Raw genomic sequence first — 18,618 nt, forward strand, 5'->3', positions numbered from 1 at the left:
TGCAGTAAACAAACTTCCACTTCAGACTGATCAAGAAAATAAAATGATAGAGAAGGCACAATGAAATTTTGAATGAAATGTAGAAATAACCAATTCATAGAGGCCTTAAAAAGCATAAGAATATATTAGAAACAGCAATATGTCAATAAGTGTGAAAACTTAGATGAAATGAACAATTTTCTAGATGAATATGATTGAAATGTAGAAATAACCAATGTAGAAATAACCAATTCATAGAGGCCTTAAAAAGCATAAGAAGATATTAGAAACAGCAATATGTCAATAAATTTGAAAACTTAGATGAAATGAACAATTTCCTAGATGAATATGTATTACCTAGAATCATAATTAAAGAAATTAAATTGGTAGTATAAAAAGCCCATCCTTAATTTATAAAAAATACATCAGGTCCTGATATTTTTAATATAAGTTTTATCAAATTTATAAGAAATAAGTAATCCATAAACAAATGATTCCAAGGAAAAAGGGAAAAAAAGAAAGCTTCCCAGTTTATTTTAGGAAGTTTCTATAACTTTGATACCAAAACAGGACAAGGACAATCCTGAGAAGAAAATTATAGATCAGTCTCAAATGAACATAAATATAAAAATGCTAAAAATTTAGCAAATATACTCCACCAGTATTAGTTATGTGTATGGGGTAGAGGGTGTGTGTGTGTGTGTGTGTATTGAGAAAAAAAGAAAAACCATTAGAAGTAGATGGATATCATACATGCAAGGATGGTTTAACATTTAAGAATCTATTAATTTATTTTTACCTGATCCATAGAATAACCACATACTTATTCTAGTAAATTCAGAAAACACATTTGATAAAAATTCAGCACCCATTCATGAGTAAAATCCAACCAATAAACAATAAGACTCTTAGAAAACTAGGGATAGAATGTCTGCAGCAATACTAAACTTAATGGCAAAACATTTAAAATCATTAACAATAATTTCGGTTCTTTCTTCCTAGTTAGCATAGTGCTGATTCTAGTAACTTCTGGTGGGCCTTAAGTGCCCTTTTGAGGTTTGTAATGAGCTTTCTTGCATGATTTTTCTCCAGCAAAATTCTGCTCAGATTCAGGTGTAAAGAAAGTAGAGAGAAGGCTTCATCTAGGGGAGTGGTTTTGCCAGAATCCAGAGGCAATCTCAGTCCAAGAAATTGAGGGTGTTTGCTCAGGAGTTGTTAGAGTGATGCACTTTGTCTGACAGGGAAAGAGAAATAGAAGCCAGTTCCTTCGATGGACCAGTTATAAAGTAATGGGTTCAATGGATGGGCATTTCCAGTGGATAAAATTGTCCAGGTAAGCAAGGAGAAGAAGTGATGGCGAAAGGCCAGGAAGATGTGGTCAGAATGTGGGATGTTGAGAATCAAGACATCTGTGATGATAACAGGTTGGGGTGCACATAGCTGTGGTGACACTGAAGAAACTGCTAGAGGAGGGAAGGAGTTGAAGAACCAAGAAGCCAGAGCTTGAAAACGGATGCTTCATGGATGCTTCATGACAGTGTTGTAATTACTGCTAAGCTGATAGGAACCAGGGCCCAGTGGACAAAGGGGCCAGGAGGTTGATAGTAGAATGCAGATGGATGACATAAACATCAGCAGGGAGGTTTCTGTGAGAGTCAAGAGTCATGCCTGCATGTGGCAGTGGGGAGCAAGGAGAATGCTACCCCTCTGCCTGGCCAGGAAGTCATGGGATATCAGAGGAAAAAAAGCTTTTAGTTGAGTCAGGGTGTCAGGGGAGGTGGTACCTTCAGAAACCAGCCATGTTTTAAAGAGGAAAGGAAATATTTTCTTCCAGAAGAGGCTGAGGATATTTGTTTGCTGCTGACAGATTGAATTGTAGGGGCAGGAGAGGAAGACCTCAGGGAGTGGGGAAGGCAGGGAAGAGCAGTAGATAGACTGGGGTCCAGGAGGAGATGTACACACAGCATCAGGTGAGGGTGTGGGGGATGATGACTGTCTTTCAGCAGCTACTAAAGCAAGGGGATTTGAGACCAATGGAACTGACTTTTCGAAGCTTTTTGAAGGAGGGAGCTTATGGTTATCTCTGAGAGTCCTGTGTTCTGCTGAATGGTCCATCAGCTGATGGTGTTACCACTTCGTGAGTTTTCTGGCAGAGTCATGGAGGATCACAGAGTACATAAGTATGGAATGTGTGAGACAACCAGCAACTATTCTCTTCTTAGATGCAGTCTCTTGAAGGACAGCAACCCTCCCACTCAGTTGGATTCTTTGAATATTATTTTGTTCATTCTCACAGCATTTAATAATAGGGCTTTTTATACAGATATCCACTTGGGGATTTTCTTCAATTTAGAGGTCTAAAGTAGATTTTGTAAGCAGACCATCTCCAAGTATATTTTTATAAGGATGTAATTCTATTTACCTTGAAGAGTATAGTAGTTATTTTTGCAAAACATGTATTTAGTTTAATTTTAACTTGAGAGTAAACCGAGTAGGTGATTTTTTTAAAAACTGCTTTCATGTCTAAGACTGTGCTTTGTTATTTTTGACCTGATAATTCCCCTTCTAGGAAATTACCTTTTTTTTTTTTTTTTTTTTTTGAGATGGAGTCTAGCTCTGTCGCCCAGGCTGGAGTGCAGTGGCATGATCTCGGCTCACTGCAAGCTCCGCCTCCTGAGTTCACGCCATTCTCCAGCCTCAGCCTCCCGAGTAGCTGGGACTACAGGCGCCCACCACCACGCCCAGCTAATTTTTTTTTTGTATTTTTAGTAGAGACGGGGTTTCGCCGTTTTAGCCAGGATGGTCTCGATCTCCTGACCTCGTGATCTGCCCGCCTCGGCCTCCCAAAGTGCTGGGATTACAGGTGTGAGCCACCGCGCCTGTCCGGAAGTTATCTTAAAGATGAAATTGGACATGTGCAAAGATACGTGCAATAATATATATTACAAACTTGATCATAATAGGGAGATAATGGAAAGTGCCTAGATGCCCAGCTAAATACAGTCATATGATATGCCATGTAGCCACTACAAAGATTTACATGATATTAATTGACTTGAGATGATGTTTAACAGTAAGTGAAAAGTCGCAAAGTAGCATATATAACATGATCCCACCTGTATGAAATGTTATATGAGTATGTGCCTGCTCATTACTCAGTAAACAGCTAAGTCTTTTAGGTGCCAGGGACTGTCTTAGATGCTGGGGTAGAATGATACCCACAGGATCCCTGACCTCATGGTGTACATTCTATAGGATTGAGTGTGGTAATAAAGGAAACAGATGAGGATTCATGCCAGTGCTAAGAAGGAAAACACTGTGGATAAGAGAGAGACTCACAGCATGGAAGGAGGAAACCAAGTGAAACCTCTCTAAGGATGTGACATTTGAGCTGAAATCTGAAGGTCGAGATGGAGCCAGCAGCAGGGAAGACTGAGGAAGCCCATTTCAGAGGGAATGGCCCAGGAAGATGCTCTGAGATTAAGTATATTAATATACTTAGTATATTCTAAGAATTTAGGGAAGGCCCCAAGAGAAGGAGCAAGGGCAGAGTACATAAGATGAAGTCAGGAAGGGTGTGGGTGTGGATGGTGGGGGTGACCCAGGACCTTACAGGCCATGGTAAGGAGTTTGGATTTTATTCCAATTGCAATGAATGGGTAGTAGTCAAAGGACTATTTTCAAAGGCATGTATGTTTCAGGTTGGGGAATTGGATGATATGGGCAGTAGAGAAGGATCTGGAAGGATTGCTCATGGCTTGGATGTGACAGGTGGGAAAAGGCAGGATCAAGGGCAGCTTCTAGGTTTGGGGCTTAAGCAGCTGGGTGCAAACCACTGTCACTTAAGGAGGTGGAGGAGATTGGGAAAGGTCCAGTTGATTGGCCGGGGAAGGATGAGGATGGATATGAAAGGTGAGATTCAGGACATGCATTCCATATGTGATTTCAGCATCTGAATGGCATTGTCATGTAGGTAACTGGATATCTGAGACTGAAGCTCATGGCTGGGGGCTGGACATAGACTGGATAAGTTGACCTAGGGACTCAGTATAGGGAGGAAGCCCAGGACAGCATTCTTGGGCTACTCCAGTGTGTTGAAGTCAGGTAGGGGAGATGAAGCCAGCAAGAGGATGAGAAGGAGTGACTAATGAGATAATCGGGCCATCACCCCCAGGCCTTTTGGCTAAGATCAAGTGTGGAGATAACTGGGCTGGGGGAAGGCGGTTACCGAGGATCAGAGTTTGCATGTATTTATGTACTTGCCTGCGAAGTAAGAGGTCTAGATTCTAAATGGATGTTCTAGAAATGTCAACTGGGTTTATTTCTGTGTGGTGATATTTAAAGTAAATTTAATTTCTATCTTAGGCCATTCTGTGCTTTTACAACTTATTGAAAGATAGGAGGTTGGGCATGGTGGCTCACACCTGTAATCCCGGCACTTTGGGAGGCCGAGGCAGGCAGATCATGAGGTCAGGAGATCGAGACCATCCTGGCTAACATGGTGAAACCCCATCTCTACTAAAAATACAAAAAATTAGCCGGGTGTGGTGGCACGAGGCTGTAGTCCAAGCTACTTGGGAAGCTGAGGCAGGAGAATCGCTTGAACCTGGGAGGCAGAGGTTGCAGTGAGCCGAGATCGTGCCACTGCATTCCGGCCTGGGCAACAGAGTGAGACTCTGTCTCAAAAAAAAAAAGAAAGAAAGAAAGAAAGAAAGATAGGAGTTACTTTTGTGTAACAAACAACATAAAAGTTTATAAAGAGTTGAATTTTTTGCTCTCCCTAGCCTTTCCTCTTATCCATGATCCAGAGATAACCACCTCTTGATAGTTGGGAGTATATTCTTCCAAAGATTATTGTGATGCTTACACAAGAATATATACAAATATTTACACATGTATACTTATATATGTTTTTGTTTTTGTTTTTTTGAGAAGGAGTTTCGCTCTTGTTGCCCAGGCTGTAGTGCAGTGGCACGATCTTAGCTCACTGCACCTCCTCCTCCGAGGTTCAAGCGATTCTCCTGCCTCAGCCTCTTGAGTCGCTGGGATTACAGGTGCCTCCCACCACACCCGGCTAATTTTTTATATTTTTAGTAGAGAGAGTGTGTCGCCATGTTGGCCAGGCTGGTCTTGAACTCCTCACCTCAGGTGATCCACCCACCTTGGCCTCCCAAAGTGCTGGGATTACAGGCATAAGCCACTGCGCCCAGCCTATAAATATGTATTAATGATATACTAAATATATATTATTAGTTCACTCAGCAATAAAAATAGGACTCGCCTCTTAGGCAGCAATACAAGATCTTATTTTTTAATAACTGCAAAATAGTTTATAAACATGCTATAACTTATATATTTTTCCCTATAATGGGCATCCGGTTATTTTTAATTATTATTCAAAAATTTGTAGTGAATATCTTTGTACACATACCTTGAATTACTTACATTATTGAGGAAAAAAATACTGTTTTCTTTTGAGGAAATAGCAATAACAACAAATCTCCAAATCAAAATAAGACTAAAAGAGGATATTTAAAAAAGACTAATCTGGGCTAAGAATATTGGAATAATTCCCAGCTCCAATAGAGAATTGGATTAAATGTGAACTAAATGTGCATGTTACATTTGGTCACAAGTAACAGAAATTGGACTCTGGCGGCTAAACCAAATAGGGCTTTTACTTTTTTCCCTGTGAAGAGCAGCAGTGTAGTCCAGGGCTGGTGGTACAGCAGCTTTAAGTAGTCATTAGGGACCTGGGTTCTTTGAGCTTTTTGCTTTACCGTTCTTTTTGTGACTTGGGAATTTTATAATCACAGCATGGCTGTTGTACCTCTAGGTATCTTTTCTACACCCCAGGCAGGAAGAAGGAGTTGAGTAAAACTAAAAGGTAAAAGATGTATGCCAACATCCTCCTCTCTTTCGCTTTTTATTTATTTAGTCTATTTTGAGATGAGGCTTTGCTATGTTGCCCAGGCTGGTCTTGAACTCCTGGGCTCAACTTATCCTCCTGTCTCAGCCTCCCAAAATGCTGAGATTATAGGCGTCTGCCACCATGCCCAGCTTCCTCCCCACTTTTTAAAATCAGGGAAACAGTTTTCCTGGAAGCCCAAGCTGATAGATTTTATCTGCATCATAGTGGCCAGAACTAGGTCACATGGCTCACCCTAGTTGCAAGGGAATCTGGAGAGGTGAAAATTTGACTGAGTGTGTCACAGCACTCCCCAAAAGTGGGGGCTTCTGTTAATAAGGAAACAGGGGAGAATAGGTGTTAGATAGGTAACTAGTCATGTCTGTCATGCCTGAATTAAATTACACATGCTGCACACAGAAAAAAATGGAGAAATAACTTATATCGCTCAGGTGATTCTGCCATTCTTCTCAGTAGGCATGTGCCCTGGAGTTTGGGTGGGATGGGAGAATCTATTCCCTCAGCTGATATCAGCTCCTACCAACCTCTTATTTATGAGCATCTAATTGGGCTGATAGGTGGGGCATGGTGGCTCACGCCTGTAATCCCAGCACTTTAGGAAGCCGAGGTGGGCGGATCACCTGAGGTGAGGAGTTTGAGACCAGCCTGGCCAATGTGGCGAAACCCCGTCTCTACTAAAAATACGAAAATTAGCTGGGCATGATGTTGCACGCCTGTAATTCCAGCTACTCAGGAAACTGAGGCAGGAGAATCACTTGAACCAGGAAGCAGAGGTTGCAGTAAGCCAAGATTGTGCCACTGCACTCCAGCCTTGCGACAGAGTGAGACTCCATCTCAAAATAATAATAATAATAGGGCTGATTGCCAATCTGGTTATTAACAACATGTAGTTTTCCTAGTGTGGCCCCTAAAGCCAGGCCACCCACTTCATCTGGTGCTATAACAGAGAAAGAGCTGTCTTATCTCCAACATCCAACAAAATCACCTGTTAGGTTAAACTATCGAGAGATGGCAGGTACATCTTCAGAGTGGCATGTGTTGAAGAGATTTCTGAGGATAACCAGGCAGTTTCTGCCGAGGACACTGACATGAGCTTTTGACAACCATGTAAGATGCTTCACTGAATACCTGAGTTAGTGAGATGTAGCGGATAAAAAGGAATGATGCTCCTATTGGCTCACAGGGTTCTTAGGGACTAAGAGGAGGACAGTTCGGCCTTGACTAATTACTGCTCTCCTTTTCCTTTTCTGCCAGCCTGAGCTGCCTGAAGACGAAGAGAAAGAGCAAGGTTATTGTTGGCTCAGGCCTTGTTAGCCAGACTTCTGTGCTCTGTACGCAATTTCCTCCCCTCCAAACATCATCCCTGGGAACTGCTGAGTTCGGATAGAATATATGTTGGTAGTTTGCAATTGGGTTATTATCCATTTGTTCATAAAAATTAACCTTTTGTATTAAAATTTGGTCAGATAGTATTAATAGAAAGTTCAGGATGTTAAACAACTTGGAGTGGTGTTGCTTTTTTTTTTTTATAAAAGTAAAATGGACTTTTTTTTTGTTTGAGAAATGTCTTCAAGTTTTGTGTGAATAAAACACTTTAGCAGCATCTGTATAAATACAATTTAATGTGTCTCTTGGAAGGAGAAATTTGAGTTGAAGATGATGAAGGTAGCTCAGGTAAAAATGGTGGCTTTACATTTGTTTTAATTGATTAATTTTTTTTGAGACAGAGTCTCACTGTGTCACCCAGGCTGGAGTGCAGTGGCACGATCTCAGCTCACTGCCATGTCTGCCTCCCAAGTTCAAGCGATTCTCTGCCTCAGCCTCCCAAGTAGCTGGGATTATAGGCGTGTGCCACCACGGCTAGCTAATTTTTGTATTTTTAGTAGAGACGGGGTTTCACCATCTTGGCCAGGCCGATCTTGAACTCTGGGCCTCGTGATCCACCCACCTTGGCCTGCTGAAGTGCTGGGATTACTGACATGAGCCACCGTGCCCAGCCTGTGATATGTTTTGAAAATAAACTTATTAGGAGGTCTCATTTGATCTGCAAATATTCTCATTTCTCCAGCACTTCAACAAAAGTGTCACCTTTAGCAGGGGAGAAATATTCATCATGTTGTTATTAATTACTAAATGCTCTAGTGAAGTTTGAGTGGATGAAATTGCACATACAGGTAAGCATTTGAATTTATTTTGGAAAAATGAAGCCTACATAATTAAGGCCATCTACAAAGTAACTTTGTTCATGACTGGATAAGTGAAGTGAAAGACTGCAGACTGAATACTTTATTCATTATATAATAAAACTTAGTTACATTATGTAGGTTATTTATAGTTTAATTTGTCTAAAACAATGTTTATAATTCCAATTTTGCCATCTTTTATATAATTTTTTTTTTTTTGAGATGGAGTCTCTCTCATGTTGTCTAGTCTGGAGTGCAATGGCCCGATCTCGGCTCACTGCAACCTCCCACTCCCAGGTTCAAGTGATTCTCCTGCCTCAGCCTCCCGAGTAGCTGGGATTACAGGCGCACACCACCACGCCTGGCTAATTTTTGTATTTTTAGTAGAGACGGGGCTTCACCATCTTGGCCAGGCTGGTCTCAAACTCCTGACCGCAGGTGATCCGCCTGCCTTGGCCTCCCAAAGTGCTGGATTGCAGGCATGAGCCACCACACCCAGCCAAGAGCACTTATTTTTTAAGTCCAAAAAAACATGAATGAGGTTAACTAACTTCATTTCATTTAGGTATATCCAGTTCAGGGCTCACAGTTTCTCATGACCTGAGAGTATATGGATTTCAGTGCCATTACATGGACTGTCTTCATTGAAGTACATCTGAAGAATTTATATGACTTCCAGTACCTAGTGAGCATATATTTGAGCACTGTTCTCTACAAACCCTTGAGTAAGCTGACGTGGCAGATATTAGGATGGATACGATGCTATCTTAGCTGCAAAGAACTTAGTCTAGAGAGGACAGTAAGACACCCAGGTCACTGTAAATCAAGGCTGTATGTGACAAGTGCCAAAATGAAGTGTAAAGTGATCACCATCGGGATTATGAGGAGGTAGAAGTCATTTTTGTTGGGGTGGCAGGATGGCTTCCTGGAGGAGAGGTATCACTTGAAATAGATCTTGAAGGATGAAGTTTTTTTTTTCTAGGATTAGGAAAGAGATGCTTTCATGAATATAAGAACAGAGAAGAAAAATGCAGAATTTGAGGCCATAATACTATGGAGTATTAGTGGGAATTAAATTTAGCTAGGCCCAAACTAAAGTGTCTTTACCAGCTTGATTAGAAGGACTTTATTCTGTAGGTGAGAAGAAGCCACTGAAGACGTCAGGAGCACAGTGGTTTTGGAAGATTAATCTGGTAGCAATATGAAGGCTGCATTCAGTACACTGTGGGAGGTTACTGTTACAATAAACGCCTCAACTAAAATAGGACTGGGAATGAAAAAGAGGGGACAGAGATGAGAGGCTATGGTAGGTGTAAGATTTAAAGAGCTAATTTTGAGGATGGGTCGATGGAAGTTGCAAAAACCATGAGCTTGAGATATTGGGGACATCTCTTTGGAAATACTAGAGAGGCTCTACTGCACACTGTCTTCTTCACTTCCTGTGTGCCATGTGCTGTGCTGGGTGCCAAGGATTCAATGTGATTTTGCCCCTGCCTGCAAGGAATGGCAGTCTAATGGGGAGACAGACATCAGTCCAACACTTACACAGAGAAACAGGAAAACAGCCTGGGGAGTGCTGTGCCAGGTGGTGTGTGAGCTCCCCTGGCCTGGAAAGGCAGGGCAGGGTGGCAGGATGCAGGAATCGATGTGCTTTTCCAGGCAACATGGAGAGAAGGCTGGACCAGGAGGCATCCTGGAGATGCTGACATCCAGCCCTTGGGGAAGAAGAGCAGCGTCAGCTTCCTCACCCTGACCCTGGGGACTGAGCCAGCCTTTGGGCCCATTCCCAGCCCTGCACTCAGGCTCCCTTCCTTTTTGACTCACTCGTAGCCGGGAACAGCCCTGTAGCTACCCCAGCAGACTCTGTTGCCATCTGTGGCCTCAGCCTCATTTGTCATTTTAAGTGTTCCTCTGTGCTCTGACCTTCCATCCTCCGAGCAGCTCCCCTGAGGATTTGCTTTGCCCTCAGGCAGCAGATGAACTCCTGGCTTTTGCACTTGGAACCTCAGCCAACCAGGCCTGCGTGAACCAACCTCCCCTCTTGACTCCTTCCCCAACCTTCTTCCTGTGACAGAGACCGAGGCCAGTTTTTTGCAGGGTTCAGGGCTCTAGTAGACTGCTTTCAGGGGGATTTGCTAGAGGCCATAGATGACTATAGGGAAGTGTCTTCTTTCCTGTATCGTATTTTTTATTGAACTCTATGGTTTTAAGAACTTTTTAAATTTTAGATTCGGGGGTGTATGTATAGGTTTGTTAAAGGGTATATTGTGTGATGCTGAGGTTTAGGCTTCTGTTGACCCTGTCACCCAGATAGTGAGCATAGTACCCAATAGGAAGGTTTTCAATTCCCCCACCCCTGCCTTTTGGAGTCCCCAGTGTCAATTGTTCCCCTTTTATGTCCATGTGCACTCAAGGTTTAGCTGCCACATATAAGTGAGAACATGCGGTATTTGGTTTTCTGCCCCTGCATTAATTTGCTTAGGATAATGGCCTCCAGCTGCTTCCATGTCACTGCAAAGGATATGATTTCATCCTTTTTTTATGGCTGTGTAGTATTCCATGGTGTATATATACCACATTTTCTTTATCCAATCCACTGTTGATGGGCACGTGGGTTGATTCTGTGTCTTTGCTATTGTGGATAGTGCTGGATAAACATACAAATGCAGGTATCTTTTCGGTAGAACAATTTATTTTCCTTTGGGTAGATGATACCCAGTAGTGGGATTGCTGGGTTGAATGGTAATTCAGGTTTTCGTTCTTTGAGAAATCTCCAAACTGCTCTCCACAGGGGCTGAACTCATTTACATTCCCACCAACAGGGTATAAGCATTCCCTTTTCTCTGCAGTCTCGCCAGCATGTTGTTGTGGGCATTTTTCCCTGTGGTGACAAAAGCACCTGAAGCATCCCCTGCCCCTGCCCCTGCCCCATGAGCTGAGCAAGGGGCCGGCTTCTTCCTTACTGCTTCCTCCTCCTCCATCTCAGCTGCAGTCACTCAGATGCTCCTGAAAGTATTCAACACATAGCCCCTTAGCTCTTCCTCCCTTTCAGCAACTACCGTAACTGTTCCTTCACATCCCTAGTTCTTCAGAAGGATTTTCATGTGGCTTGCTTCATCATTGTTTTTCTTTGACTTCCCATTCATTCTAAAGCCCCCTGTAATTTGCCAACTGCCTCCCAAGGGCCAAATTCAGTGCCTTTCCCCCCCCTTCACTAGTTGCTCACCTTGCTGCCTTGCAGCGTTTTTCTCTGTTTAAATATTCTCTTTTTCCTTGGCTTCTGGGACACCACTTTCTTTGAAGTCTATTTGAACTCTTCACCTGTCAAAACTAACCTCAGGCATTACTTCCTTTAGGAATGTTTCTCTGGATATATATATATATATATATATATATATATATATATATATATAAAAATTTATTTTTTTTTTTTGAGAGGGAGTCTTACTCTGTTGCCCAGGCTGGAGTGCAGTGGCGTGATCTCGGCTCACTGCAACCTCTGCCTCCCAGGTTCAAGTGATTCTCCTGCCTCAGCCTGCTGAGTAACTGGGATTACAGGCATGGCCACCACGCCTGGCTAATTTTTGTAGTTTTGGTAGAGACGAGAATTCACCATGTTGGCCGGGCTGGTCTCAAACTCCTGACCTCAGGTGATCTGCCCATCTTGGTCTCCCACAGTGCTGGGATTACAGGCGTGTGCCACTGTGCCCGGCCTCAATACTTATTTTATAACTAAATGTTTATCTACTTTATTAGACTATGAACTCTGAGAACAGATATTTCATCTAGATCATTCTATATCCCTAACATGATACGTAGTGCTGGACAAGATTTGATGAATTTTTCGACTGAATATAACTATTTCCAGAGTTTATCAAACTCCATAGGTCTAAACTAGCTTGAAAAGAATAGGAGCTGGTTCTACATGAGCTGTCTTACGTACAGTGCTTCAGTCTCGGAGAAATCTGCAACATCTATCATTTGTTTCTAGGGCCACTGCCGGTAAGTCTGTGTTCATCTCCCTGTAAGTATATCATATGGGCCCAGGCGAAACTCTATATAGACTTTCTCCTTTTGTTGTTCAATGTATAGGCATCACAAATTCAAATGCCTTCAGGGGCCAGCCAGGTTAATAGGCTGAATAAAAAGGATGAGTGGGCCAGGTGCCGTGGCTCACACCTGTAATCCTAGCACTTTGGGAGGCTGAGGTGGGCAGATCATCTGAGGTCAGGAGTTCGAGACCAGCCTGGCCAACATGGCAAAACCCTGTCTTTATTGAAAAAAAAAAAAAAATTAGCCGGGAGTGGTGGCACATGCCTGTAATCCCAGCTACTCGGGAGGCTGAGGCAGAGGTTGCAGTGAGCTGAGATCACACCATTGCATTCCAACCTGGGCAACAGAGTGAGACTCTGTCTCAAAAAAAAAAAAAAAAGAAAAAGAAAAAGGATGAGTGATGGTGATTGTGGCAACTACAAGAGAAAATGCCCATCTCAAGTCATCCAGGTAGCTATAGACCATGGCACATGCAACATCAAGGGATGTGTGACAAACTTCGCCTTCCTCAGCCTACCAAATGTGGTCACAGACACTTTCAGAACAGGCTCCCGGTGGGTTGCTCGTTAGATCCACAATGACCGCATTTACCAATTGCTCAATGAGGGTATGGATTATAGATTTCCTTGTCCTCTCAGTGTTATTCCAGTGTTCTGCAGTGCAATTGAAGATGGAAAAATGACCTACAAATCAATAGCTTTCAGTCTTTTTCCCCCTATGACTGAAAGTCAGGGAATCCTGAGGTGACTGTAGTTAGTCTCCTAGGAGTGATTATTTCCTTGCATACTCTGGAGAGAAACTCTTCCTTAAATATGGGAATGTAATTTGTCTTGGAAGAGAGCCTGCTGTAACAAAAACACATGCTGAATTTTTTCTTAGCATAAAGGAATTAAGAGGCTTATTGATGTGAACGCTTGTTGAATAAGCAGCTCTTTAAGTTTGTGACAACAGTTATTAGGCTTGCCATAGAGACATAGGATTTATCTTTTATTTTTAAACACAAAGTTTTATTAAGTTCCACCCACCATTTAAAATAACAAAGGGAAGGCTCCTCTAAAACGTTAACCTCCCACCCCAAACTCTAGCCCCCATTCAGATAGCTAAAATAAAGTCGTCTCCTATTCCCTCTTCTCCTCCTGCCCTTCCTTAAAATCTATCCTGTCCCACCTGTCACTATCCAGGAATTTAAGCAATTTTTAAATCAGACTTTGAGCACATCTTTTGTAGTTTTCTTTAGGATCTGTGTCTCATTATACTTAATATCACATTCAAAACTCGACTCTCTACACTGACAAAATGCCAACCTGTGGTCCTGCCCCTCGCCTCAACTCTCCCAGGCATCCTCACAGTCAGGCCTCACTCACCTGCATCTCCTCCCGAGCTGAGCTGACCACCTCTCTCCCCATGCAGGTGCTCTGTGAATTGTATCCTGGGTTTCAGGGCATTGCACGATGTCGTTCCTGCCTAAAAATTTCTCCTCAAACAAATCTAGTGCTCCTCCCTAGGTGGCTTTATATAGCAATTTATTTATTATCGTCTTTATATCCTCTGCTAATCTTACATTTTTCTAGTGAATGGCCATTTTTGAAACAGCTTAACTTGGTATATGAATACAATGTAAAGGTAATGATATAATCCATTGCTCACTGAAACAAGAGAAGAATTAAATGTCTAAAATTCATGGCTAAAATAATGCCTTATTGTAAAAATAACTCCCAAGTGATAGGTCATTTGGAATTCCATGCAGGCATACATTTTAACTGCTTTGAACCAAATAGAATTCGCAACATGCATTTAATGTAAAAATCAATTTATTATACAACAATCATAGATAATGCTTTTTATCTACAAAGAAAAATGGCTTCTGCAGCCTCCCTGTCTACTCCATTCATGATACTATGTTCTTAAGATATAATTACTTTCAAAGGAAAACAAAGCGATATCCATATTTTCCAAACAAGGAAGCCCCCAGAAACATTCACAAACGATATGGAAATATTGGAAAGAACTCAAATGGACTCCTAGATACAAAAGGCTGTTCTGCCCATCACAGTAAACACTGTTTTGCCTTAAAATAAAAATAATAAAATATTTCTCAAATGCAGGGGTGAGGACTTTACCCTGTAACATGCCTAAGTGGTTCAATATATAATTTTGATGGCTTGACAATTGCTATGTTTAATTCCATTCAGTTAACATTCCATTTTGTTAGTTTAAAAAATTGGGGGAATTATTAATAGATATGCTTTACAGCATTTAAGTATTTTCATTCCCATGGGTCAGAGGAAATTTGGGAGAAAACATTCTCCATTTTTTCTTTAATAGATTATAGAAATATTAATTTTTCAATAGTTTTAGAAAAATCACATTAAAATAAGCATTTTGGTTTTTTGAAGTTACAACACTTAATGACAGGTTAAAATGTTTACCTGATTTATTTTTTGTGGCTAAGATTTCATAACTATTTTTTTAATTAGCCCTTGAATGGTTTAAGGCTATAAGTGTTTTATGAAGCATCTCTTGAATTGAAGACCAAATTGGAAATACACATCATGAATGAAACCTCTCTCTAGTCACTGGCATTAGTTTGAAAGTATAAGCTACCCACATTTTTCACTTTCATCAGAGAGGTTTCAAGCTGCCTTGTACTTAAAGCTGCTTGACTTTGTCTGCTGAAGGACAGCTCCCTCCTTGCCATACAGATATGAAGCCCAGGAAAACATCCAGAGTGGCAGGTATGCTGTGCACTGAGACCTTAGGGCCTCACTGGCACGTAAGAATAAGCTGAATGTGATGACCAGTGAGCATATTAGACCAGTCTGTCTTCTAAGTCTCATTTTTACCTGGAACGCACTTTGGTAAGAGATTTCAGCCTATATTTGAGATCTAAACTGAACTAGGGTCCAGTTTCTCCAAAGGGCTTTCTCCTTGGTCCAACTTGTGTTTTGTCACAGAGGAGCCGTAACAGTCATGCTTGAAGCTAGCCCTTGTTTTAAAATAAATTGCTGGGAGAGAACAAGACAGTACAGTTATAAGGTGATGCAAGATGGAAGCGGTGATGAAGCACCCTAGAGCAAGTCAGCTTCAGAAAATGATTTAGAAAGATAAATGTAAGAGTCAGGGGCATCACACAGGAGACATCTGTTCAACAGAAATGGGTCGGCCGCAGTGAAGGGAAGGAAGCAGGTGCAGTGCATCACCCTAGAGACTATCCTAAGCATTAGGCACCTTCCAAAAAATATGCCCAAATCCTCAGAGGGGCAGTTTACATGAAATAAAAGTACAATTTTTTTAACAGGAGAAAGTTTAAAACTAGAGCTCGGGGGGAAAAAAAAGCCGAGAGAGAAAGGCACTCTGGACGCTAATGAGTGGGGACGGTGGTGGAAATGCCTTTCTGGTGTGCCTGTATTTGATGTCAGTGTCAGGACCTAAAAACTTATTTAAAAAAATAAGGTAGGAGAGAAGATGAAGTGACTTCATCGAAGCTAACAAGTTTTATTTTATAGGGTATAAATTAATCTTCAAAAAAATCTTCAGAAAATATTCTTTGTTTCCATTCTTGGTAGAGTTTAGTAGTAAGTAACAGTCCTGCACTTATGGAGACAGGAAATACTCATTAATACTTTTGTCTGCTTTTGTGCTTGCTTCTCAGTAGAGATCGCATATACCTGAGCAGGGAACAGGAGTGCTGAGTTTGCCAAACTGGCATTTTTTATCGTGGCTCATGACCGGCCCACGGCTCAGTGCTGGAATCTTTCCAAGCTACTCCATCTTTTTCCTCCCAGCCTCAAAAACTTAAATAACCTGCGAAGAGTGACAACAGGTATCTGAGGTAATATTCACAAGTAGGCTCACAAAAAAGAGTTGACGAATTCAGTGCCTATTTTGCTCCCATCACTCTGCTAGTTCTGCTAGTTCTGATTTATACATATTCCAGCAGCATGCATGTTCAAAGAAAAAGGTCGGAGTGGACTCCAGTGCTTGCTCAGAAAGGAAACAGGCAGCCAGATTTGTACACTGCTCGTGGTGTGGAGCATGGCATCTGTATAACCTAGGCTGACTGGCACAAGAGGGAGACATGAACAGATAAATGATTAGGGAAACAGAGGAACAATCCTATCCAAAGCCCCTGAATTATGAAAATCTTGCAGAAGCATTTTTTTCTCCTTAGAATAACTAATATTTAAAATAAAAGAAATACCAATTTCATTACCATATCACTAAATTTAGAATCAGGAGTGGTTGTGGGAATCTGATAGACAAGACTCTGGCTTACAGAAAGAGAAGTTTTGCTAGATTTTTCTATCTTCTGTGTATGATCCCATTTTAATATTTTCTGGGGTTGATTGCTAAAGGAACAAATGGAATGATTATGCACTGGCATTATTGCTTAATATAGATTAGAACATACCCTGTATTTAGAATATAATTAACATTTTGTTGTAAACATTTTAATCTGAACAAAACCCTTTTTATTTGGAGACTCTCTGTGAGAAACAATGCTCCACGTTTCCTGGCCGTGTATGCGTATAAGGCGTTATAAGGACAGCTTCTGGCAAAAGGTTCAGTCTGTGGGAGGGAGGGAGAGAGAAGCTGCACCAGTTCTGAGGTCCTCGGAGGTCAGCATCACCTCAATGCTGATCAAAGCATTCAGTTAACAGATTAACCTAATAGCAATATATTAATACATTCTGGGTACAAATGATTTATGAACTCAAAAGAAATTAGTTTATCCTAAAACATGTAACCTTCAATTCAGTCTTTGCTTTAAAACAAGCGAATCTGTTAGGCTAGTATATGTGCTTTTTCTGTTACTCATTTTTATTGTGCTTTCTTGTTCATCACTCCATTTGCTGCAGTGAAGTAGGCTTTGGAAAAACCATTCTTCACTTCTTTCCCTGCAGGTGGCTCTTGCATATCTTTCTTCATTGGCTTTTTTCGGTATGTCTGTTGGATGTGTATATTTTGAAGAGAAAAATAAAAAGATTATTTAATAAGACCTTGTCTTTAACAGTGCATATAGTTAAAACAGTATGTGATTTTGTTGGGCGCAGGATTTTCTGTTTTTGTCTTTTTGAGACAGAGTTTCGATCTGTCACCCAGGCTGGAGTGCAATGGCACGATCCCTGTTCACTGCAACCTCCACCTCCCAGGTTCAAGTGATTCTCCTGCCTCAGCCTCCCAAGTAGCTGGGACTACAGGTGCACACCACCATGCCCGGCTAATTTATGTATTTTTAGTAGAGATGGGGTTTCACCATGTTGCCCAGGCTTGTCTTGAACTCCTGACCTCAGATGATCCACCCGCCTCGGCCTCCCAAAGTACTAAGATTACAGGCGTGAGCCACTGCGCCCAGTTGGGCACTGGATTTTCTAATAAGATTTCATGTTTATATATATATATATATTTTATTATTATTATACTTTAAGTTTTAGGGAACATGTGCACAATGTGCAGGTTAGTTACATATGTATACATGTGCCATGCTGGTGTGCTGCACCCATTAACTCGTCATTTAGCATTAGGTATATCTCCTAAAGCTATCCCTCCCCCCTCCCCCCACCCCACAACAGTCCCCAGAATGTGATGTTCCCCTTCCTGTGTCCATGTGTTCTCATTGTTCAATTCCCACCTATGAGTGAGAAGATGCTGTGTTTGGTTTTTTGTTCTTGTGATAGTTTACTGAGAATGATGATTTCCAATTTCATCCATGTCCCTACAAAGGACATGAACTCATCATTTTTTATGGCTGCATAGTATTCCATGCTGTATATGTGCCACATTTTCTTAATCCAGTCTATCATTGTTGGACATTTGGGTTGGTTCCAAGTCTTTGCTATTGTGAATAGTGCTGCAGTAAACATACGTGTGCATGTGTCTTTATAGCAGCATGATTTATAGTCCTTTGGGTATATACCCAGTAATGGGATGGCTGGGTCAAATGGTATTTCTAGTTCTAGATCCCTGAGGAATCGCCACACTGACTTCCACAAGGGTTGAACTAGTTTACAGTCCCACCAACAGTGTAAAAGTGTTCCTATTTCTCCACATCCTCTCCAGCACCTATTGTTTCCTGACTTTTTAATGATTGCCATTCTAACTGGTGTGAGATGGTATCTCATTGTGGTTTTGATTTGCATTTCTCTAATGGCCAGTGATGGTGAGCATTTTTTCATGTGTTTTTTTTGGCTGCATAAATGTCTTCTTTTGAGAAGTGTCTGTTCATGTCCTTCGCCCACTTTTTGATGGGGTTTTTTTCTTGTAAATTTGTTTGAGTTCATTGTAGATTCTGGATATTAGCCCTTTGTCAGATGAGTAGGTTGTGAAAATTTTCTCCCATTTTGTAGGTTGCCTGTTCACTCTGATGGTAGTTTCTTTTGCTGTGCAGAAGCTCTTTAGTTTAATGAGATCCCATTTGTCAATTTTGGCTTTTGTTGCCATTGCTTTTGGTGTTTTAGACATGAAGTCCTTGCC

The 18,618-nt window shown here is 41.4% G+C and overlaps 2 protein-coding genes across 5 annotated transcripts in view; one reads left to right on the top strand and one right to left on the bottom strand.

The window, feature by feature from the left end:
* Positions 1-7,946, top strand: part of SYCP2L (synaptonemal complex protein 2 like) — a 203,740-nt gene extending 195,794 nt beyond the window's left edge. For both annotated transcript variants that reach the window (XM_063605144.1, XM_055113166.2), the window contains exon 33: positions 7,163-7,946. The gene's annotated coding sequence lies outside the window, so the exon portion shown is untranslated. The remainder of the gene's footprint in view (positions 1-7,162) is intronic.
* Positions 7,947-11,534: 3,588 nt separating this feature from the next.
* ELOVL2 (ELOVL fatty acid elongase 2) overlaps positions 11,535-18,618 on the bottom strand; it is a 66,165-nt gene continuing 59,081 nt past the window's right edge. For all 3 annotated transcript variants that reach the window (XM_034961431.3, XM_034961432.3, XM_034961430.3), the window contains one exon: positions 11,535-17,091. In XM_034961431.3, coding sequence (XP_034817322.2) covers positions 16,966-17,091 — 126 coding nt within the window. In that variant the 3' untranslated portion in view covers positions 11,535-16,965. The remainder of the gene's footprint in view (positions 17,092-18,618) is intronic.

This window comes from Pan paniscus, chromosome 5, assembly GCF_029289425.2.
Source record: "Pan paniscus chromosome 5, NHGRI_mPanPan1-v2.0_pri, whole genome shotgun sequence".
Lineage (NCBI taxonomy): Eukaryota > Metazoa > Chordata > Mammalia > Primates > Hominidae > Pan > Pan paniscus.